This window comes from Balearica regulorum, chromosome 4 (genome assembly GCF_011004875.1).
Source record: "Balearica regulorum gibbericeps isolate bBalReg1 chromosome 4, bBalReg1.pri, whole genome shotgun sequence".
Taxonomy (NCBI): Eukaryota; Metazoa; Chordata; class Aves; order Gruiformes; family Gruidae; genus Balearica; species Balearica regulorum.
The window spans coordinates 49,051,614-49,074,319 of record NC_046187.1 but is presented as its reverse complement, the minus strand read 5'-3'; the positions used below and the strand labels follow the sequence as shown (position 1 = coordinate 49,074,319).

At 39.4% G+C, this 22,706-nt stretch overlaps 2 protein-coding genes across 12 annotated transcripts in view; one reads left to right on the top strand and one right to left on the bottom strand.

Moving 5' to 3' along the window:
• Positions 1-5,704, top strand: part of PCM1 (pericentriolar material 1) — a 43,610-nt gene extending 37,906 nt beyond the window's left edge. For all 10 annotated transcript variants that reach the window (XM_075752036.1, XM_075752029.1, XM_075752035.1 and 7 more), the window contains 7 exons: positions 617-755; positions 1,493-1,641; positions 2,566-2,641; positions 3,677-3,927; positions 4,138-4,230; positions 4,347-4,470; positions 5,368-5,704. In XM_075752036.1, the coding sequence (XP_075608151.1) occupies positions 617-755; positions 1,493-1,641; positions 2,566-2,641; positions 3,677-3,927; positions 4,138-4,230; positions 4,347-4,470; positions 5,368-5,393 (858 nt within the window). In that variant the 3' untranslated portion in view covers positions 5,394-5,704. The remainder of the gene's footprint in view (positions 1-616; positions 756-1,492; positions 1,642-2,565; positions 2,642-3,676; positions 3,928-4,137; positions 4,231-4,346; positions 4,471-5,367) is intronic.
• A 10-nt stretch (positions 5,705-5,714) lies between these two features.
• Positions 5,715-21,504, bottom strand: LOC104643441 (general transcription factor IIE subunit 1). 2 transcript variants are annotated; one of them, XM_075752075.1, is made up of 5 exons: positions 19,393-21,504; positions 10,743-17,122; positions 9,211-9,412; positions 8,474-8,700; positions 5,715-8,100 (listed from the first exon to the last, which is right to left on the bottom strand). In XM_075752075.1, the coding sequence occupies exons 2-5, from the start codon at positions 11,296-11,298 to the stop codon at positions 7,706-7,708; spliced, it is 1,380 nt and encodes a 459-aa protein (XP_075608190.1). In that variant the 5' UTR covers positions 11,299-17,122; positions 19,393-21,504; the 3' UTR covers positions 5,715-7,705. The 2 variants fall into 2 exon arrangements, with proteins under 2 accessions (XP_075608190.1, XP_010311052.2); XM_010312750.2 differs by having other exon boundaries at positions 10,743-21,504.
• Between the last annotated feature and the right edge of the window lie 1,202 nt (positions 21,505-22,706).

Genomic DNA, 22,706 nt, shown 5'->3' with positions numbered 1-22,706 from the left:
GTTATGGTTGCTGTAGTGTAGAAGAGCCCTGTCAAGATTCGGAGCCAAATTCAGGGCTTTACTTGGGGTTCACATAGACTGAGCAGAATTTTCTCACTCAAGATATTTAGCTAATCATTCAGAAGAGAAACTGCTGAGTAGCTATTGCTAAAGAAATGAGAAGCTGCAGTTAGGAAGATTCCTATTTTTTACTAATTTACGAGAAGTAGGGAACTCACTAGAGGGTAATAATGCAGCTGTGTCTTTCTTCCTCTGAATAATGACAAATCAAACTTAAAGAAATTTTTTTTTTAAGCTAGCATGCTGATCAGTGTGAACCTTTTCAGATAATGAAATACTCGGTTATGATGTCCTTGATAGCCATGTCTGAACAGGGCATGATCTCTTATAGCAGGTTCTGATGCTCTGTTTCAGGAGTAGCTTTGCAGTATTCATTTCAAGGCCTCAAAGACTACTTAAATCTACAGACTAAAAATTGATGGTTTTGTTGTTTGGTTGGTTTTTTTTGGTTTTTTTTTAATTTTTGAGATATAAAGGTGACTCCTTGATACAGAAACGATAAGTTAATCTTGAGAGAAAAAAACATGAAATTGCACAATATTACTTGTTTTCCTAGGACAAAGATGAGACTGAAACTGTAAAACAAGTACAGGAGTCAGAAATATATGATGGTAATGGAGTTCCTGAAAGTGTTAGGTCTGATGCATCTGATCAAGAGGAAGATGAGGAAAGTGAAAGTGGTCCAGTGGCAATAAGTAAGTGATTTTTATATAGATCACTATTCAATGCTTTCACTGTAGTTTCAACCAACTAATTTTACAACAAGATTTGCATGAAGTACTGCTGTGTAACACCTTCTTTCAGATTTTCTAGTCGGGTCTTTTCTGGTGAAAGTTTTCCAGTACTGTATTTACTGGTATTGTGTTAAAGGTTAAACATTCCAATTAGAGGACTTTTTTCTCTTTGTAATCAGTAGATCTGTAAAAGCATGTGTTAGAATCAGATTAATTGTTTTTTACATACCCTGTCTCAGCTAAACTTGAAGTTTCTCAGCCTTTAACCTGAATGATGTGAAAGCTGCTAAATTTTATGCAGTTTTTCAATTTTTTTAAAATTATTTTTTTTAATGTGCTTGTCCTTAAGCTTGTGTATTTTTGAATAATTTTTATCCTGGTTTTAATCTTAGACCAGCTACTAATGGCTTGGTTTCCCTTATTTACATTCTTCACACCAACTTGTTTAATAACTTAGATATTTTTACACCATCACAGTGGTGTGTGTTCGTAATATAGCTTATATGGAGCATATGGATCTTGAAAGTTGCCATCACTGTATCTTAGTTTCAAAGAATGTTATGAAGTAAGAGTTATAACTGATCATTGTAGTAAATTCCCAGAAGAGATTTGGATTTTGCAGCCTAACTTTTCCTCTGTCAGGCTCTGTCCACATGTAAATCCGGTATGAAGGTGGTTTTACATTGATTTGCCTTCAGGTTTATCAAAAGCAGAAACCCAAGCTCTGACTAACTATGGCAGTGGAGAAGATGAGAATGAAGATGAAGAAATAGAATTTGAGGAGGGACCTGTTGACGTGCAGACATCACTACAAGCCAGCAGTGAAACAACAACTGAAAATGAACAGGTATCACCAAAGTTGTAAATGCAGAACAAACCTAAGCCACCGCACAGCTTTTCAGTACATATTTGTATGTGCCTCGGTGTTTCTGTTGCACTGTTTTTGTACTAATGAAAGTAGGAGAATGATACAATAAATTACATGAAAGCAATAGCTGCTACATAGAAAATGTAGCATTCCTCACCTGAATTTATTACTGGTATAGCTGATGCCAAAATGGTTGGATGGACACAGACAAAACTAATGGTTAAATCTGCCCTCAGAGAGAGAAAATGTTACGCTGCAGTAGAAAAGATAAACTTCCAAATAGCATCATGTTTTAAACTGTTAACTGGTTCTTCCTCTGTGTTTGCTGCAATCAAGTTCTGCTTGGGCTTTCCTTTGCAGAAGCCATTGATTCTTGTATTCTAGCATGTCTTTGATTTGTCTTTCCTCTTTAGCACATAATATTTTTTTCTAGCAGGGTGAAATGTTACTGGCTGCTATTGTCATTTCACTGTTAGTTGCCTTAAAAACATTTGAATGTGTGCAACCTGGTTCTGGAGACTTGTCAAGTCTTTAGATTTCAGTAAATTAGACTGAATCTTCTGAAACTTTGGTTTACTCAAGACCTATTAACATTAGGCAAGGATGTAACTGGAACCTTTCACTTTAAAGGCTAAAACAATAGATCTTTTCAGTGGAACCTAAGAGTTTACCTGGGAGCTACTATAGTGAAAAGAAAATGAAATGTTCAGATAAAACCCACATAGCTCTGTTAATAGTTTTTTAAAGCGTTGAGTAGCTGATGAATAGAGAGTAGAATTTGCTGTCTTTATTTCAAACTAGTGAAAAGACAAAAACATGGAGCAAGTGTACAATGTGTTTCTATTTAGCAAGGAAGAGTAAATAGTAGAATTTGTTCTAACTCATTTTCACCTTCCCCAATAGACTTCAAACCAAGAACTGAGTAAGACAAAAAGCAGTGAGATTTTGTCACCAGTACAGGACTCTCTTAATGTTAAAGGTAAGGTCTGTATGCAGCAACTGAGAGATTAACACTTCTATATGAATTTGCATACTGTGAGAATTATCACGGACAGTGCCTGTGATATATGTAATTAAGAGGAAGGTGATCAAATTTGCAAGAGTTTACTGGACTGGTTTTTTTGGTGGTGTTTTTTTCCCATGAACCGTATCAGCTGACTAGATATATCTGTGTTGATATAGACCCAGCAAACCTTTTGAAGAGGAAACCCAGAATAATCTTACATAGGTAGATGTGGTTTTGATGCTTGACAAGAACATAAATTTCAGTTGATTGCTGTAGCTGTTTGCACACAACTGTAGCAGAGTTAATTTGTCTGTTAGAGTATTTTGACGTTTAGATTTGTCTAGTACTTGCTTTTTCTGCTACTGCATTTACTAGCAATTGAAATCACTTTTCTATTTTAGAGATTTATTTTTGTGAGTAATGCTGTGTTGTAACTGATTAAGAACTGAGAAATTGTTTTCTGTCAGAAGATGGAAATACTACTAGGTGGTATGGATGTTACTTCTAATGTAACTGCTGTTACCACCACCTTTTCGTGTGGTTTTCTGTTGCATTTATTGGTTTCATTCTTGGTCTTTTTCCATAGACTGAAAGCAGTATTTGAGTAGATCCTGTGTTGCCACAAGAATGTGGCAAAGTGTTAAGGAATTTATTGTTCTGTATTATGTCACCTTATACCTAGAATGAATATTTTACAGTAGGCCATATAGTTCTGGAAGATGGGGGGGTGGGTTTGTTGGTTTTAAAAAAAGAAAGCTGTATCAAGTCAGAAATTTTTGTTAAATACTGTCTTGTAATAATTGCTGATACTTAAGTGAATGAGAGTACAAATAACTGATGTTTTATTTCAATCAACTTTGTGTAGATCTGAGAGACTGTAATTTACTTTCATTGCTCATTTGTAGCTTTGGATCATAATTAGTAAAAAAAAAAAATAGTATGGGATTTTTGTATGCTCAGTGTTTTTTACTTTCTCTACCTAGTTAAGATGTAGTTTTGTGGTTTTAGGTGAACAAGATGTGGCTACAATTTTGCCTCATTACCTCAATGTCATGGAGAATACACCACCTTTAGCAGTCAATACCCCAGAATCCTTTATAACAGCCAGTATGAAAACAGAAGAATCAAGCTCATCTTTACCAGTAGATGAAACTCAAACACTAGATACAACATGTGTAGGAAACAAATCTGCTGCAAGTTCTGAAAGCTCCATGGCTGGCAGCCCCGATACAGAGTCACCTGTGCTAGTGAATGAATACGTGCGTATATTTTTGGTTAAGATACATACAAGAGAAATGAGAAGCTTTTTTGTGTTTCAGTGTTATTTCTAGTTTCCAGCCTTGTTCGGTTTTGCAAAATTGATATGGGCATTGTTTTTTGATGTACTTTATTATAATAGTCAAAAATCTAGTTTTGGAGTGAAAATAAAGTAGCACTATTCTTTTAAATGTCACTATTTTTATTAACAGGAAGCTGGTTCTGGAAATGTAAGTCAAAAATCTGATGAAGATGATTTTGTGAAGGTTGAAGACTTGCCCCTTAAACTTGCAGTATATTCAGAGGTATTTTCCATTGTTTGTGGGGTGGTTGTTTAGAGTGCACACCCTACATGTCCTAATTATCCGGACAGCAATGAGAATTATCCAGAATATTGAGTTTTGCTTTATCTGTTACAAAGGCAGATTTAATGAAGAAAATGGCAACGGAAGCCCAAACCAACAGTTTGTCTGATGAATTACTGGATGGAGGTGGAGCTCGAGATCAAGAATTAGTAGGAGATGCCCAAACTTTGAAAGAACCTGGTAAAGATTTTCTAAATCCTCTCCACCTATTGGGAAAACAGTCTGGAATGGCCTAGAATTTAAATATCTTGTTATTACTGATTGAACTAAGCAGTTAGCATGATGCTTGAAAGAATATCTTTTTATTATGCATTTGAAAATGATGTAGAAGAAACTTGCAGTGAGTATGACAGCAATAAAGATTTGTCACTTTCATGAAACAGTATTTCTGCAGCTACAAAAACTTAATAGTAATGCAGATCAAAACCTTTTTTTTTTTTTAATATAATGTTGATATTGTGACACAAGTTTCAGTGTTAGAGGCTTCTGTTGTGGTGTTAAGCTTGTTGTTTTCAAGTGAAGGGTACAGTAATGGCATATATAAATGCATGAACTTGGGTATTCTCATGGTGGTAGTTTTCTGCTAGTGTAGCTAGTTCCAGTTCCTCAAACAGTACAAGCTGATGAAAATGCTTTTTTTTTTTTTTTTTTTTGTTAATGTAGTTGCAGTGACAGCATAGCATTTTCCAGAACAAAGTGTGAAGGAAAGTGCATCTTTCCTTCATTGGATTCACTGCCCATCACCTTTCTGTTGACATATAGCTATGCTAGCAGAAGTATGCCATGTCAGTTTGGTGAACAACGATGCGTATGCCTGGTGTGGGAACAGTCTGGCTAAGAATACCATGTCGCACAAAATTGGTAGCTAGCACATAAGCCATTCTTCATCTGTGTATGGGGGATGGCTGTAGCTGTTCAAGTAAGCCATGGCTCAAAATGCTTGCGGACAAAAAGTGAGGAAGAAACGCTTCTTCAGGGTGCTTTAAAGGATACTTAAAAGGAGTTGAAATGTGGTCAAGAACTGTGTGTGTTGCCTTGTAGCTGTTAGACAATAATAAGTATACTCTTATTTTACAGAAACTTTTGGACCTCAGAGTGCATGAGAATAACCTGAAGATAACCTGCATTTATAAACTCCATGTATACAAATGCATATGGAAGATCAGCAGTAATTTCCCAGAATTCTGGAAGTGTATAAAAATGTAAAATTTCCAATGCACTGCCTCTTAGGATAGGTATGCTAACTTCTGCCTGTGGCAGTTTGAACAGCTGGAACTGAATCCTCTTCTATTCAGTTTTGCTGCACTGTTCTTTTTCTGTCATAATCTTTTTTTATTTTTTATTGTGACTTGTTTAGTAATTTTAAACTTGTTCAAAATGGTAGTTTTAAATAAAGTTTGGACTTGTCTGTAAACTTGTCCTTTGAAAAATTTTCCTCTGGCTTACAAAATGGTTTGCAGAGTTTGTTGTTGGAAGTTCACTGACTCTTAAGTGTTGGCATGCTTGTAGCAGTTTGTTACTCCTCTTCAGAGAAACACTGCTAACTTTCCTACAACAAGAGTGTTTCTTATCCCACTAAGTTTCCTTATCTTCTGCAAATATGAGGTGTAGACACAATACATACCTATGTGTTGCCTTTGTAGCCTAAAGTATAGCTGGTCTTTTAAAAAAAAAAAAAGTTCCTGTTCATGGCCTGTGGAGTTCATTTCTATCAGCACATTTATCTGAGGTGAAATAAATATCCTGGTTTTGTAGTTAAAGGCAGAAACATCTGTATTATTCTGCATTTTCTGTTTTACGCTTTCAGCGTGCAAAGGGATAGACCTGTCTGAAAATTTTAGTATCCTTTCACATGTAACACTTAAAACTGCTGCAATTGAAAGCCTGTAAAATTTGTTCCTAAAGTATTTGACTTTGTAAAGGGTTTATATATAGAAAGGAAGACATTCAGGAAATTACAATTAAAGTTAACGTTTAAAAAACAAACAACAGTTTAAGTCAGTACCTAATGAAGTCTCATGGCAAAGGTGGAAAAGTAGATTAGAGAACTTGAAGCAGAACAAAAATTTTCTTTTTCAGATCAGCATGGCTAATAACAGTAAGTCATAAAATTGAGCTAGAAATTGCTTACTCAGCATATCTGTTCCATTATAGAGATCCTGTTTACCTTAAACAAATACAAAGCTTTTCTCAAAGAGAACTATTGCTTTAACTGCTTTAATTCAAGATTGTCTTCCTTTTGAGGTTAGTGTAATAACATGGCTATATGCTGTGGGAGACAGCCAGGTGACAGTGAAGCCTACATCTGCCTGAGTTTGAATAAAATGAGAGTGTGATTCTTCTGTAATTTCTTTTTTTTAAACTTGTTTTGAGTGTCTCCAGGTTTTATGAGTGAATTTTGAAATGGCAGATTACAATCACATGCCTCATCTCCAAAGACAAAAGTATATTAAAAGGTTTGAAGACAGCTTAGTTACTGTGTGGGTTTTAAATTCATAGTGATACTGTATGCAGAAAACCCTTTGATTTTGAGGACAGAGGAAGTATATTGTGACAAAGGCAAACCTGTGAAAGTGAAACAAAATTACAGTTTTTAATCACAAACTTGGGACAAAAAAAATCATCCAGTAGACCTAAAAGAGGACATTTTCATAAATTAGAACAAGATGATTTGTGCATATTTGAGACAAATCTAGTATATAGCACAAATGATTAAACTCTAAGCTTAAAGAAATAGCATGAGCACATGCCAGTCCTGAATTCTTGCCCTTGAATGGTGTGTATGAACAATGCAGTAAAATGGTATTTCTTTGGTCATATTTTTTCCTGTACTCTTTCTTCACAGAATGGCTGAGGTTGGCAAGGTTCTTTGGAGGTCATCTTGTCCAACCCCCCCTGGTCAAGCAGGGCCACTCAGAGCTGGTTGCTGTGTAACATCTGTCTGTTAACTCCTCCGTAGGGAATGACCTAACACAACAATAGACTGCACTGGGATGGAGTGAAACCAAATTACATTGGAGTTTGACTCACTTTTACTACTAGAAATATCTGCTACTTCTGGGAGGAAGGTAGAATAGTTGATTTCTTACAACAGATTGCAACATAGCTTTTTTGAAACTTTATTTTACTCAGATCATTATATTCCATTGTAACCTGAAATTGTGTGCCCCAAAATGAATTACAGCATTCACAAAGTAAGTATAAGACAATAGAAAACCTATAGTAACTTTGGGGTGCTTTTGCTACAGGGCTAGTATTTTGACCTGTAGTTACCTACTACACAATTACCATCTTGCATAACAGCAAGGAGTTCAAAGAAAATTTAACTCTTGAAGAACATAAACTAATAAACTGTCTTATTTCAAAAGAAGCCTTCACCCATTCTGTACAAGCTTGCATATTCATGTAGTAGTATTTATTCAAAGACAGACTGGAACATTTCTTGCCCTATTTTTATATAAGTTTCTCTCTCTTCACTTGTCATGAGAGACACAAGCTCTGGATTTTCACTGACTTCACCATATGAACAAGGTTGACCAGCAACCATTAAAATAGGACCTTGTGCTTCCTGTTCCTCCTCTTGTTCAAAGTTGTTGCCTGCTACTTTCATTCCTGCTCTTTTTGAGTGTTCGGCATCTTCTTCAGACTCACTGGTGTCACTGCCTGACTCAGGTAGTTTGCTTTTGACAATAGGAGCCTGGTCTGTGCTAGATGATGACTTGGATTCATGGATGAGAAGAGTCTTGATGATTTCATTATCAGTGATGGTTTCTTTAATGCTTTCTTCAGTTTCTTCAGAAGCATTTACTCCTAATACACAATACTAAGTGTTAGAGGTATCAGTAGGTTGCAGTTACCACAGGCATCCTACATAAATTATTTTTTTTTTTTATTCCAGATCTTTTTTACCCATACTTCAGAATTCTCTTGAAAGTGCAAGAGCTTTCTACTTTAAAGATTATCACTAATGTTACTGCGTGGTTAGACCTGACCTCTGGCTTTAGGAATACTACTTAAATCAGTCTAAAGAATAGTTTTTAGAAACTAAGATCTGATAGCCACTAGTTTAGAATTGAAGCATTACTCTATTCTAAACCAAGCTCACTACATTTTCAATAGGAAAACTATTTAAATTGATCACCCTTACTGCATTTAAGTTTTTGCCAATGCTTTTAAAACTTACCAACAGTTTTGTTGGTCGCTGGTGTTGTTCCTTCCACTGTGCTCTGGGACATCCAGATAGGTTGCTCTTTAGTTGTCTTTTCTCTTGTTTTCTTCTTGGGCTCAGAGTCTTGGACATTAATAACTAAGTTTTGGGTGTACATATTGCCAAAAGAGGAACTTCTGTTGGCCCATTTTTCAGGTCGGTTGCAGGATTCCAGCACACTTGAACCCACCTTCTGATCAAAACTGAATAAAATGTCACCCATTTTGGACAGGTTAAATTCATGCAAGAACCCCCCAGTTCCCATTCAAAAAAAAAAAACCAACCATGTTTTGTCAGCAGACTAGCTTTTACAAGTGCTCTATATTAAACAATTTGCATTCTCCATTACCTTATCTTAGAGACAACTGATTCTGAACCATTGATTTTTGCATGGTCTCTTTACTAGTACATCTCTGGATGAAGCACACTGATAGAGAAACATTACTTTCTCACAGAAAGGGCTATGAACATTAGCTGAAGGAGAAGTCTGGAAAATTAATTACTATAAAAAGTAACAAAAATAAAACTAAATGCATAACAATCATTTAGAATGTTTTAGATATTACGGGCTTCTTCCTTAAGTAGCTGACAGTAGTGAACAAAGCAGAAAGGAGTAGAAAGTAGACTGCAAGTTCAGTATATCAAAGATTTTACAACTGGAAAGTTGTTGGGGGGTTTTGTATTGATCAGAAGTTCTAGGGTTATGGTTATACCTTTCTGATAATTCTGGTATTTCTGTTGGCTGAGGCTCCAGCAAGTCGTATGGCAGAACAATATCTTCTGTCTCACGCAGTAGCACAAAGATAGGTTCAATCTGCTCATTGAATTTTGCTAGCAAGGTTCGAGCATCACGCTTAGGAAGTGCTGAGTCATCTTCCTCTACTTCGGTGTTGCAGTAAGTGCAGCGGAAAGTCTCTGCAACATTACCAAATTGGAAATTCTCATGTTCATAGGATACGAAAGATGAGCAGTACCTTGTTAAGAAATCCACAGCTTGGACAGCGACTAAAATGTTCTGATGTCACTAGACTTCATCCGTTTGTTCACATTAACTAGGGAAACTCAAGTTGTAAAGGCAAGCTGATATTTTATTATTTTTTTCCAGAAGGACTTTCTGTGCAGGACAGAAATGTTGCTTATTAGGGGCAAATCAAGTTGGCTAGACGTGGAATATCATCAGATAGTAAGATTTATTTTTTTCTTCTCTGATCTTATCTTTTAGTGCATGATGTAAGAAAAAAGATATTTGCAAGCATAAATAGCATCTAGGTTTAGTTGTTCAGAGTTCTAAAGTTCAAAAAGACTCATTTAGAGTCAAAGCATATGCTAAAAACCTATATTTATGTCTTAAGCAAAAAAAAAATAAAGTGTATTCTATTAAAATATATCACTAGCCTCAATGTTTGCATTTCAGTAACTTGACAAAGTCCCTCCATTTCAAACAAAGGGGTGATTGTTGCTGACTGACAGTACACTTACTTCACCTTTGACATTTCAAATTAGTCACACAAAGTTCATCCTCCCTGGCTCTGGCATCCGTTGCAGATACCGTGACCCAGATGTTAGCAGAGTAGCTGTGCTTAAAGTAACGTACTGCAATACGATGCCATTTAAACTCATTTTGAAAGAGTACTCTCTAGTTACTTGGTTTTAGAGAAGAGAAACCCACAAGCTGTGATGCCACTTGTGCTGTGCATGTGTCATGTTGCCCCAGGAGGAGCCTGAACTTCCCGGTTTCCAGCACAGGAGTGACAGAACTCCTCTCCACTGCTGCCCAGCTGCAATATGCTTGTTAGAGTAGGTGGCTGCAAACAGCTTTATCTGTCTTGTCCAACTCTTCCATCAGAAGAATTGACCACACAAATGGATTAACTAACTCAAAACAGAGTGAAAGGAGTACTGTATTCTTATTTTTTTATGAGGAAGTGGGACTCACAAGACTTGGATGAGTAATCTTAAATCAGGCTAAGCCTCTTGTTCCTAGGAAATTTCCTACCCCAAATCTGATTCCCTACCCCAGCTCTTATATTCAAGATTATTCTTCCTCTTGATTGGCCTGTTCTCCAGAGACAGCTTTTTCTCTTACCATCGCCTCCCAGCTTCTGTCCCAGGCCCTTGTCCACTAGCAAACAAGAAGTATATCCTAAAAAACATGCTTTTATTGCAAAGTTCACACAGGAGCCAATTTTGTGCTACGAGAGCTACCCTTTAAGAGAAGAGCAAATAAGCAATATGAGCAACATACCTGTAAATACATCAAAGAGCTGATTGACTTCCAGGTCCGTGTAAGTGCTGGAGCAAGATGGACATTTAAAAGAGGACCTGGTAGTTGAATCCCGCTCATCCGCTTCTATCTTTCGGCGTACATGATCCAGTTTGTACTTTACCACATCCACCAGCACCTTGTAATTGATGTAATAGTAATTGTGCCTTGTGCTCTTCCCATTAGGCCCTGTTTCAACTCGCATACGCAGCTTTACAACTTTGTCTGCCTTGAGCGTGTTGAGGATAGTACGCAGTTGTTTACGTTCGTACTTGAGCAACTGTAACAAGTCATCCTCTTTCACACAAGGGTAGCGGATCAGTATATCAAGAGCCAAGGAATACTCTACTCCGTAGAAACCACGCACTATATATTTGGCCAGGCGCTTTAGGGCTGCCGGGACCTCGGTGATCATGTTTTGCTCTTCCATCAGGAGCTTAACCACTGTCAGAAAGAGAAGTGCGATACAGCAGACAGAAGGGAGGTGAGCTGTAGCGAACCCTTCTTGGAGCGCACAGGCAGGTATAAAGCAGGTCATTTGCTGCACTGTACTTCTGCAAGAGTCTTCACTGAATAGATTAATGTAAAATCCTTAACCTGCACCTGTGGATGGGGAAGGTGTCGATAGATATCAAAGATTACCTAATCTTCAAGTACAATGATTACACCTGAAATATTCATGTCCTCTGGTGTAAAAACCCACAGAAGATATCTAGGAAAATCGGTTACAGAAAGTTCGTAATAATCCTCTTTATAGAAGACAGCACAGTTAATTTGCATGTCTAGGTCTGCCTGAAGTATCTGTTTTCATTCGCAGCCAGCCATGCAAGATCTTAAGTGAACACTATATGCCTTCAAAACTAAAGCTCAGGACACAAGCTGGGCAAAAAGTCTTTAGCTTAATTCATAAGCACCACACTGACCTAAATTTCCCACAGGAAGAGTGGGGGAACACTAGAATAGGCTGCCCAGGGAGGAGGTTGAGTCTCCGTACTCCAACTGGACAAAGAGCCCAAGCAGCCTGACCTTGCTTTGAGATTAGTTGTGCCATGAGCAAGGGCTGGACCATAGGGCCTCCAGAGGTCCTGTCCAACCTAAATTCTGTTCCAAGAGAGTTAAATTTAACCATATAGAGATCCTTTGGGAATCTCAGTCAGTTCCTTGACAGTCCTCCTCAGACTCTACGAGAATTTCTATGCTTTTTCACTAAGGCCTTGAGGAAGAAGCACATTTTTTTATTATTATAGTTTTACTCTTTCACTTCTCCTTTGTGCTCATCCTCAAAAGAGGCTTAACTGAACAGTGCTCCTGACTGTCACATGTTAGCAGGGCAGTGTAGCTCATCTCATGACTAGACAGTGTTCCCTTCTGCAGGTGGGAAAGCATGGGACCTTGAGCTGTGTTCAAGTCTCCCAGAAGCTAAATCCTGTTCTTGCTCCCAGTCAAGCCCTAGCAAGGGTATGACACACTGTCTGCGTACATGCACGTGGATGTGTCTGTCGTGGGACAAAGACATACTCCAGTCAAGAGTCAGGGACTCCATCTACTGAAAAGTGAAAAGTTTAATAAAATCTTTCTGGCTGCAATCCCATTTCCACTGCTTTCCTTGAGGGATGAGCTACCTCAAGTAGCCAGTGCATTTTCTGCCAGATGAAACCATTTGCAGATGTATTGGATAACAAGTTAGTGAGTGTGGTGACTATCCTTGAGCCACTTGACCACATGCAGAGGAGATAAACTATATATTGAGAATAGCCAAGAAACTTCAGACAGCAGAGAAGCTACCAGTGTGCAGGACAGCTTAGATCTGCTGCTCTCCACCCAGGGTTATGAGCTGGAGTCCCATGTCTGCTCTCCCAGACATGTTTTAACCCCAGGGGCACTTGAGCATAAACCACAAGATTTCTGGAGCACAGACAAACATCAGACGTCTTCCACAGAAAAATATGCTAAAGATGTCTCTTTCTGGCCTCACAAATTTGGAATTTGTTTCTGTGCAGTGGCTTATACTCAGCAGGAAGGAAGGATAGACAGCATCCTCAGCCAGCCCCAGAGATCAGGAGCATGGCTTTGAGTCTCCTCAGTCTCTGGAGAGCGTTGAGCCTCGTCCTTCTATACTGTGGGCACAGTAGCCTCCGGTACAGGCCCAAAGGTGAGCAGCCGTCACATATTTCTGTAATCCGGTCCAGCCCTGCTGAGGGGTGCCAAGCACAGCCCCAACATCCGTACAGGTTACTGTACCAGTCGCGTGCATTAGCCTGGGCTAGCATCTCAGAAAGGGCCGGAGTGCCCTCTGCAAGGACTAGTTTTCTAGGAACGCCAGTTGGATTGTGGCACTATTAAAAAAGAACAAAAGCACTTCTGCATCTAGTTCTTGGTTGACAAACAGAACCCTGACACTTAAAGGACTTATATTAGGAGCAGGTCTCATGACTGTTTTTTCTTACCCCAAGACAAATACAGAATGGAATAGCTCCAAAAGGAGTGTGATAAGTAGATAACATCATTCAGGGAGAAGTAGGATCTGAACTGTAAGGTCGATGTTTGCTGACCTATCAATTCTGTGGATGACTCCTTATCCCAGACTCGTGTTGCATACCTGCATCCCTAAAGCAAGCCGTACTCAAGTGCTAGGAGGTCTGGGCTGCGCTGCAGCGCTTCCAAGAGCCTTGATGTTAAAAGCTCTTCAGGTCTAGAGTCTTACAATTATGTAAACTATTCAGGGAAAGAAAAAACCCACCTCAACCCAAAAACCGACAACCAAAAACCACCCACTCCCCAACAGAGCCCCCTCATATGCACACATCATGTAAATATCGTGAATATATCCTGGGAGAAGAATGAAAAGCTTTTTTCAACAAAAAATCCATAGAACCCACTGTCCATTTGCAGTAGAAATTTAGATATGCAATCCCTTGATTCAATGTAAAAGGAAATGGCTTTCTTGTACAAAAATGGCTGAATTTGCCCTGAATAAAGAACCTCCATGGAAAATACAAACCCCTCAAGATGTGTTCCTTTACACTACAAAAGAACCAAAATTCTATGTCCTTTATACTAAAACCTACATAAAATAAAAATTGGGGAGGGGGAAGGTTTCTCTACAGTGCTTTGGTATATTTGAGGTTGTATTTCTCCAGTCCCTTTTGAAAAATCTCTCCATCTTATAATAATCAAATCTGAAATCTTGCCATTCAGGAAAACTGCTAATTTTTAAAAGCTGTTGTGTAGTTTTCAGTTTACAGGCTGCAGTTCTCCTTTAAGAGGAGCTTGAGATCACCCTCATCAAGGAAAGGAGGAGGAAGAGGAACAGCTCCCTGTAGAGAGAAGGAATCTGTTCTTCAGCTGAGCTACAGTCTGCATTAAGGAGATAGGTATTTTGCTATTCATGTTGATTTTTTTTTTTCCAGCTAATAGCATGTATGGACACGGTACCTTACAAGTCCCAGTCTAGCTTCTACCTTTAGCTGCTTTAAAGTACTTTTATGAGAGTTGGAGCTACCTTCTTATTACATTGATTATTTTAAAAATTATTCAGTAACTTAGATGCCTGAGAGGCCCTTCTGCTTATAGTTAATATGGAGACGTTATAATCTTCATCAAGGAGAGAAGAATGCAACAGTGTTTTCCCTGTTGGAGGGACTACCTTTAGGATCCTCCTTTTCCTTTGGGAAACCTACACAGAGTTGCTTCTTGTGTTGGCAGGCAACTATCAAAAGCAGAATTTCAAGTTAACAGGCATCATGCAGAGCAAGTTCTGCAAGGTTTCTCTGAAGTCAGTTGCTTAATTAACAATTTACTTGAGCTGCTTGAGAAAGCAAACTACCCATCTCACAGTAAACTAGGAAGATTCATTAAAGTAGCCTTTTGTCAGATGTTCTGCAAGCATATCATTTGTAAATAAGTTAAAAACCTTATTGTTACCTCTCTTGTATAGGCAGAAAACTTCAGGGTGATACTGTAGAAGAATTGCTCCTTTCCTAAGAGCTCAAAGTAACTCCAAAACAAGCTTAAGTATTTCCCAGCCTTTCCTAGACCTATCTGTGATAAGCCCTTATTATCACCCAGCTGGAGCAAGAGAGTCCCCAGATCACATTTCATTAGCAACTGAATGAATTCAGCCTTATATGTATTGCATCATGCTAAAGTTATAAATCTTATTGCTTAATGAAATCTACTTACAACTGGTAAGGACTGAAAATGTGACTGCAATCTTTGATTAGTGTTTCTATTAGCATGACTTTAGAAGACTAAAAGTAACATAATAATTAACTCTGTTGTCGTTCTTGTAACCCAAATATTTAGTATAGGTAGTTTACATAATTTATGTTTAGAAGCTTTCATAACCAAACCTAGAAACTTGAATATCTTGCAAAGAAAAAAGCTGGAATTGATATGTTTACTAGTTTTTGCATTTTTGCTTATTAATCTTTTTAGGTGATTTATGTTTTCAAAAGGAAAAAAAAAAGCAATTTTTCACTGTATTTTTCCAGAAGATAAAGTTATAGAAACCATTATTTACTTTTATGGGCTAGGTACCTTGTATTTAAAACCAATGTTGAAATAAGGTTGCTAGACATTGTACAGTCCTGGGTTAAAATGCTGAATTCCATTAGGATTGCAATCATCATATTCCACCTCAAATCTATGTGTCTTTCATATGTTTGTTTCATACATGTCCAGTGGAGGCTGGTGTTTTGTAGTGATGTGACTTAGGTGGTCTTGGTATGTGTTGCAGCATGTACTGTGCTTTTGTTACTGCTGCTTGTTGCTGGAACTCTGACTTAACAATTTACTTGGCACAGGGGGTCCGTGGAGGGCCCCAAAGGTGCAGGAGCTGGTTGGCATAGGGCAGGTTGTGGGATTGGCATCTGTAAATGTCCCTACAGAAGCCTCTGAGAAATACTCAATACCAGAAAAGAAACCTCGTGTTTTAGTAGCTGTAGCAAGAATTTAGATTTGAAAAGGTTTGAGACTGCAATTTGGAAGCTGCAGGAACAGGGGACTATAAAAAAATCCCTGAGATTAGCTCTGCCCCTGCTTGTGAGTTAGCGTAGCAGGGATCAGGTTCATGCCTTATGCCAGGAAAAACCCTGCTACTCTTTTTTGTTCCATTAAGTAAGAAACTCCTTGGTGGATACCCACAACTGAGAAGTGTAATTGGTATAAACCTTCAACTGCAAATTTAAAATGTTCACACAGGTAAAATCCAGCAGATATACCTCATTCCATACAGCAGTTCTTGAGTATGCTCCTTTGTTGTCACAGTAGAAAATGCAAAAGAGCAAGTCTACTTGCTGGTACCTGCTGGGTTTAGTCTGTGGGAAATGTTTACAACAAATAATACCCATGGGTTTCCTTGCCGAATGTTTTGAACAGGGAAAGTGTCGTGTAACCTCAGCGTTGTTATTCGTGTGCCAGTCCTCAGCCTGCATGTGGAGGTGTGGAACCAGATCAGAAGAAAATACAGAACAGCTTTCTAAATTAAGGAGAGTGATGGTCTGGCTGGTAACACCGCTTTCAGAAACAGGAAATTACAGGCACCTGTGCAAGCTGCAGCTGACAACACCTGGGTTGTTCAGCAAGGACAGTTAACCTCTGCATAGCAGAGGTCAATCTCCATGTAGCAAAGGTACTGCTCAGTCAGGCATCTGCCTGTTTGGTGGCTGGGAGGCAATTCTGTGTGGGCTTATGCACGCTCGGAGCAGGAGTGAAAATCGCAAGCCAAAAAGATAAAAGAAAAATTAAGTATGGCTGGAGCAGGTATTTCTGAGTGCAGGTAGCCCTGGCACTGAGGGCTGTGGGAAGCAGGGTTCCTGCCAGTATGTCCTTGCGATGTTGTGTAACAGAGACGTCATTGAAAGTGTGAGCTTGAGATGGGGATAGGCAAAGTCACCTGGCGTCATTTCAAACTCGTTTGGGTGACTGGGAGGTTTATGTCGAATTGTATGGGCATGCACTGTGCTCACAGGCTGCTTGATGAAAAGGAAGCAGATAATCAGTGGAGCAGTCTGTAGAGTCTGATCAGAGGTTGAAGGAGAAAATTAGTGGGTTGCTGCTTTAGGGGGCAAAGGTATAATCAAGATCCTCACAGAGCAAATGCAATGTGTTTTACCTGTTGGCAGAGCAGAGGCTGGCATAGATGGCCTGGTGGGAGGCTGTGACGTGCACCTTGGGCAAAGGGGAGCTGTTACAAGTTGCTTCGTTGTCCTCTCCAGGCCCAACAGCTCCTCTTCTGCCTTCCTCCGGACAGGCACGTGGAAGCTATGTTCTGCTGTATCCTGCATTCTCCACACCAACTGATACCCAGCCCTCAGCTGAAAAAACAAAATCTCTAGCTGTCTAGCTCATACATTCAAGCACTGCAAAACAAGAAAACACCAGGACCATAGCAAATGCCTGTACGTAACCTGCTCCCCTGTACACACAAAGCTCATAATCGCACCGTCACATCTCTCCTCTTTTTACCCACGCTGGCCCTTTCACAAAATCTCTGCCTGAGCCAACACGTGGTGTGTTGATGTTCAACACTCAGTGCGCAGCCCTGAGCCCGGCTTATTTTGTGAACCACCCAAGCCTCGCATTGAGATGATTCATTTTCTTATCTGTTTTCCTATGGTGGTCTCCCTGTATTACCTAATTCCATGATCCTTGAAGGCATGCTGGTATTGAACTAGATCAACTTTGAGGGCTTTAGACCTCTTTTTCAGATTAATTTATGTTGTAATCTTCCTGGTATCTAGAAAGATAGAGAATATTGTGCCTGTGTAACATATGGAGCTCTGAGGTACAGAATTTGAGACCAAGAGTGCCAGATAATTTTGAGATCCTGAACTGAGATGTAAAATGTATCCTTTTTTTTTTTAATTTTTTTTTTTTTTTTTTTACAGTACTTTATGTGATTGCAGCATAGCTCCCTCTGTCTTGATTGCAGTTGTGCTTAGTACTCCCACTGGTCTCGCAGACAGGGTACTCACCAAACACCATAGCCTGCTGGGCTGCCTGTGTTGCACCTGGCAGAAATGGGGAGACAATTCAGTTGTCCTGGTAGGTACTTAGACCTGCCTGGTCTGTAACACCATCCTTTCTCATGCAAGGCATTATCTTATTTACTGTCTTGAAAGCTGGAACAAAGCAGAAGCCTTTCTCCTTTATTACGGCATCCTCATTCATCACAAGAGCACAGCCTGTCCTGTGCAGTGAAACAAGGCATCTCTATAAAAGGAAATTTGGAATGATACAAAGCAATTGTATCCCATCCAAAAAGAAAGGGGAATGAGTGGCTGCTAAGCTTGTTGGCTTCTGAGCGCTTCACAGCCTTAGTATGCTTTTAATGTAATTTATCTCTTCAATCTAAAGAATGGTTGCTTGGGATAATATGTATTTTTAATTTTAATGGTGTTTTTTTTCCTTAGAGGATCAGGTTAGATCTACTGTCTCTCAGCATAATGTGAAAAAATGTGGTAACAGCATCAGCTGCTGTAGGAGGGGAGGAACATTTTGGTTGGGGTTTCATATAATGGCAATTAATTTAGAGAGTAATGGGGTCAGGAGAGGAGTATACTGCAGTTGCTAGGTCTTCACAGCCTGCCCCTCTCGGCTGTCTTCCTATTCTGTTTTACTTCTCCTTCCTCTGACAGCTCCTGACGCTCTGACTCCTGCTTCCCCCCCCCCCTCCATCCCTGTCACTTCTGCTGCTTTCTCCCACCTGGTCCATGCAGAAGGCACACATATCTTCTGCAGCTGGACGTAGCTTCCATAATGGAACTGTTTCTGGCTCTCACGGAATGGTGCATATACACCTCTTACAGAAGTGCAGATGTAGCATTTTGGGAACTTAGTTGGTGCAAATTATATGTAACTACTCAAAGGTTTAAATACTGGTGTAATTCAGATGGTGGGTGTAGCCTGAGAAAAGGCTATGTCTAATCCAAACACCTCAGGTACCTGAATTAAAGTTCCGTTTTAAAAACAAGATGGCACTTCAGCACTTTGCTACAACTCAATGCCCATGATCTATTTTTTTTACTATAGGCTTTTTAAAAATCTTTTTCAGAGAGATGAATAATTTTCATTCAAATATAAAGAGGGAAAAGTCTAGGGATATTGGGTCTCTGCCTAATAGAGAAAGCTTAGCAAAATTAAGACAAGCCTAATAGTGGAAAACCTTAAGCAAGCCTTATGACTGGAGTTACCTTAAATAGAGAATACCCAACAGAGGCAGCCCCACTACTGGGATTTTTCTATTGCTCATGCATAACCCTTGAGCTAGGAGAACAAACTTTGCAAAACAAATTAGACCAAGAGGTTGTCCCATATACAATTAATATAATCCAGAGCTGATTCACTGTAGATCAGAAAGTGTCCCAAGTACGGTGCTGCTCAGTATGTAAACAGGCTAACTCCTTTGTAATTAGTGTCCTCTCTTCTAAGTTACAGAGTGTGGGAGCAGACTGAGCTACAAAAGACCTTTAAAATCCTTGATACCACAAATTATGATGCTCTGAAAAACTGGTAGGGAACAGCTGCATGGTTTGCTTGCTTCTTCATCACAGTATTTGGCCAATGGGTATGTTGTCTTTCCAGACTCTCTTAACAGTCAAAAGCAGCTTCTTATAAAATGCATAAATACCTGGAGATTTCTTCCCAAGGCAAACTGTGGTTTCTGCCACCGCTTTGATCAAACATTCTTCTTTCTGGCTCATCTCGTTCTTCTGGTGCGAAGGATGAGAGGTTTTGCTACTCGGAGAGCTTGGGTGTGCTTTTCTCACCAACACCTCTGGTCCTCCAACAGCAGAAGAGAGTCCATCTGATGATCTGTGGCATAAGCAGGTCACGTGCCTGCCGTTGCCACTAAGGTGCGATCCAAGCTTTTAAGATTTTTGTTCATGCTTCTTTTTCTCCTTCCACCTGTACCCCAAGGAGCTGGCTGTGTGAAGGTGGGACAGGTGTCCGTGCTGGGAGGGAGGAGTATTTTGTTGTTAGCTGTGGTGCCTGCTTAAAGCTGCCAGCTGCTCCCCGTCAGTCCACTGCCAGTCGTGCACCAGCTTAAGTCTTCTATTTACTCTTGCTGCTTTCCTTGTGGATACTTTCTGGGACATCTTCAGGTGCTGCTCGGGAGTTTTGCTTCTAAGCAAAGCAGCAACTTGTAACTGACTCGAATGCAAACTCCCTCACATGCGTGTCCCAGAACTGCTGCCTGATTTTGATAGAATCCAATTCCTTTCCTGGACTCGCTTGTCCTGCCAATGTTTGGCTTTTTGACATAGGAGGTGCCATTCTTCCTTCCCCTGAAATGGTATGGGGCTTCTCTGCACGGGTTTCTTAAGTTGTGGAGGTGTAACGTTTTCTTGGCAAACTGACGTTTTTTGCATTTAAATGCCAGCGCCCAAACAAATGCTTTGTCTTTCCTGTACTGCCTTCTTTAATCACGTTCAGAATAAACTGGATTAACTCTATTTACATCATTAACAGTAAAAATCTGCTGGAAGCTACAATACTGAGGCTGTTCTTCATAGAACTAAACTACGCAGTAATAATAAAAAAGTATGTTTGTCTTTTTGCTGACATATTATTTTTTGTTTTGCAACCATTTGATGATTTTACACAACAGAACTAGGAAAACTGTGTAAATCTCTTATTTAAACTTCATAAGAGAAAATACATATGGCTGCTTACTTGACCTGGGGGAAAAAAAAACACCCTAAAAAGATTAGATCAGACCACCCTCTCAGTGTTTGTGAGGTACCTCAACTATGTGTACAGCAAATGAGTATGAAGAAACATACTCATTTTTGTTCTTTGTATCTTTCTGTTAAAAAAAAAAAAAAGGTTAAATGAAATCCCAAAGTTGCAAGTAGTTCGTATACATTTCCTCAGTGAAATGGTCTGAGCTCCCATTGCAATGCCTAGGGCAGCAGAAGCAGGGGGAGGCCGTACAGTGATGTTTGTTAGAAATAGATGTCTCCATCTGTAACAAGAGAAAATTAAATGTTTTGTTGGGCTTGAGAAAACCCTCAGAAGAAGTGCCTTCAGAGTTGACAGATGAAGGTTAAATCAATAAGCAATTAATCACATTCATCCCTTTTCCTATAGTAAGGCAGATAGTCAGACATAGTTGTTGGGGGTTTTGTTTTTAAAGAAAGAGCTTTATTTCAGTCAATGGCAGGCATCAGCATTCGGGCTCTGGACAGACGTCTGTGGGATTTAGCTAGGCTTTTGCAACTGGAAAACAATTTCCAGTGTGGAAATGTGGATTGTCTTGCACAAGGGGCATACCGAAAGCTCATTAGTTAATGACTGTAAATAGTCTACACTGCCTTGCTCCACATATACTAAAGTGGGACAGGACTAATTAAGCAAGTAAACTTACTACTTATTTTTAAATGACAAAGTAATTTGATTATGGCTGTTATGCAACTAATTTCCAAATAAATCTGAACAACCCCCTACCAGATTAAGGTGCAAACTCAGCAGTATATGATGTGCCCTACACAGTACAGACTGTAACATTTCATTTGGTTTAACCAATTTATATGAATCAAATGCCCCAGAAGCTGCATTTCACACTACACATGAATTTTTCCCTAATCCAAATCATGCTACTATGTTCATTTCGGTTTACATAGGCTCAGGGTTCATGACTGAGATTACAAATGGACTCTGGTAGTACAAATCATGCTAACATGCTTCTGCTTGCACGCTTCAGTTAAAAACACAAACAAACAAAACCCACGAAAAACACCCCCCAAATTAGATGTACAACTAGACTAGCCCTTTCTTTTTAATGTCAGCTTAAATAGTGGGATGCTGATTTCTATGTGTTCTCAATGTGTTAGTGCTTTACACCCCTTTGACTGACTTCTTGCTGTGCTACTACAGGCATTGTTCTAAGGCCTAGAATATAATTTTCTTCAACCAGAAGCCATGTTTTTTTTATCAGCTGCTAAAGTTACTTGGCAAATAGTATTCCTTTGGTCCCTGCTTCCTCCAGTGTTGTTGGAGGGAGAGCTGTTACCATTTGCTGTAAGCTGGTAACCTAGTTACTGAAACAAGGGATGATTAAAGGTTATCTTCTAATATTCCTTTTAGAAAAGGAAGCAATACTAAATAACGCTTAGCCAGTCATACTTGGATGAAAGTTGACTTTGCATCTCAGATTTATGAGCAATAACTTGTTTCCCCTTCTGTAGACTTCTTAAATTTCAAATTATAAAAAAAAAAAAAATCTTATAGTAGCCTTACTTTATTGGAACAAAAAACTGACGTATTCTCTGCTCTGGACTTCTGCACTACACTAATACTGCTCCGCATGTCCTGGCTGTGAAGAATCATTTTGTGACTGGATGCCACAAATTTGCAGGCTTCAGTTAGAATGCCTTACGCGATAGCATCTCTGCAGACACCAGAGAGACAGCAAACGCTTCCCTTATGCCAGTGGCAACTCTGAACTTGTGGCTCAATGGAATAGCACCTCTTTCCTGCGGGGGTTAAGAAAAGATAAGAAGTAAACCATCATATCTATAGCCCCTAAGCTTGCCCTCCAGGGTCTGTTCTTTGCCTGCTACAAACCGCAAGACTGGGCACGGGAACTGAGTCGCAGCCAGTGACACAGACAGAACTACTGCCTTCTACACCACCTGCTGCCTAGGGTGTCTGGGTGCCTGTCCTCCTCTACTGCTGAAGGACCTTTACTTTCCTCATTTGAATTATGGCCAAAGGTGTAGGCTGACTTGGGTTTCCTCCCCCACTTTCCAAACACCAACCAACCAACCAATCAAAATCCCCCCAAAGAACCCAACCACTATTAGTAGTTGGCTGCTTCCCGTTACGGTAATAGCTTTAACGGTCAGTTTAAGAAAACAAGCAGTTTTTCAGACACTGTTAAAATCAGTCTATTTGGAAGTGAATGACCTTTCTGCCATATGACATGTAACATGCATGGTG

Coding starts and splice junctions, on each gene's coding strand:
- LOC104643441 (XM_010312750.2), bottom strand. CDS start 11,298: ATGACCTGCTTTATACCTGCCTGTGCGCTCCAAGAAGGGTTCGCTACA. Junction 9,413..10,742: donor GCTCTTTGATGTATTTACAG/GTATGTTGCTCA, acceptor GTAATGTTGCAG/AGACTTTCCGCTGCACTTAC. Junction 8,701..9,210: donor ATACCAGAATTATCAGAAAG/GTATAACCATAA, acceptor CATTTTATTCAG/TTTTGATCAGAAGGTGGGTT.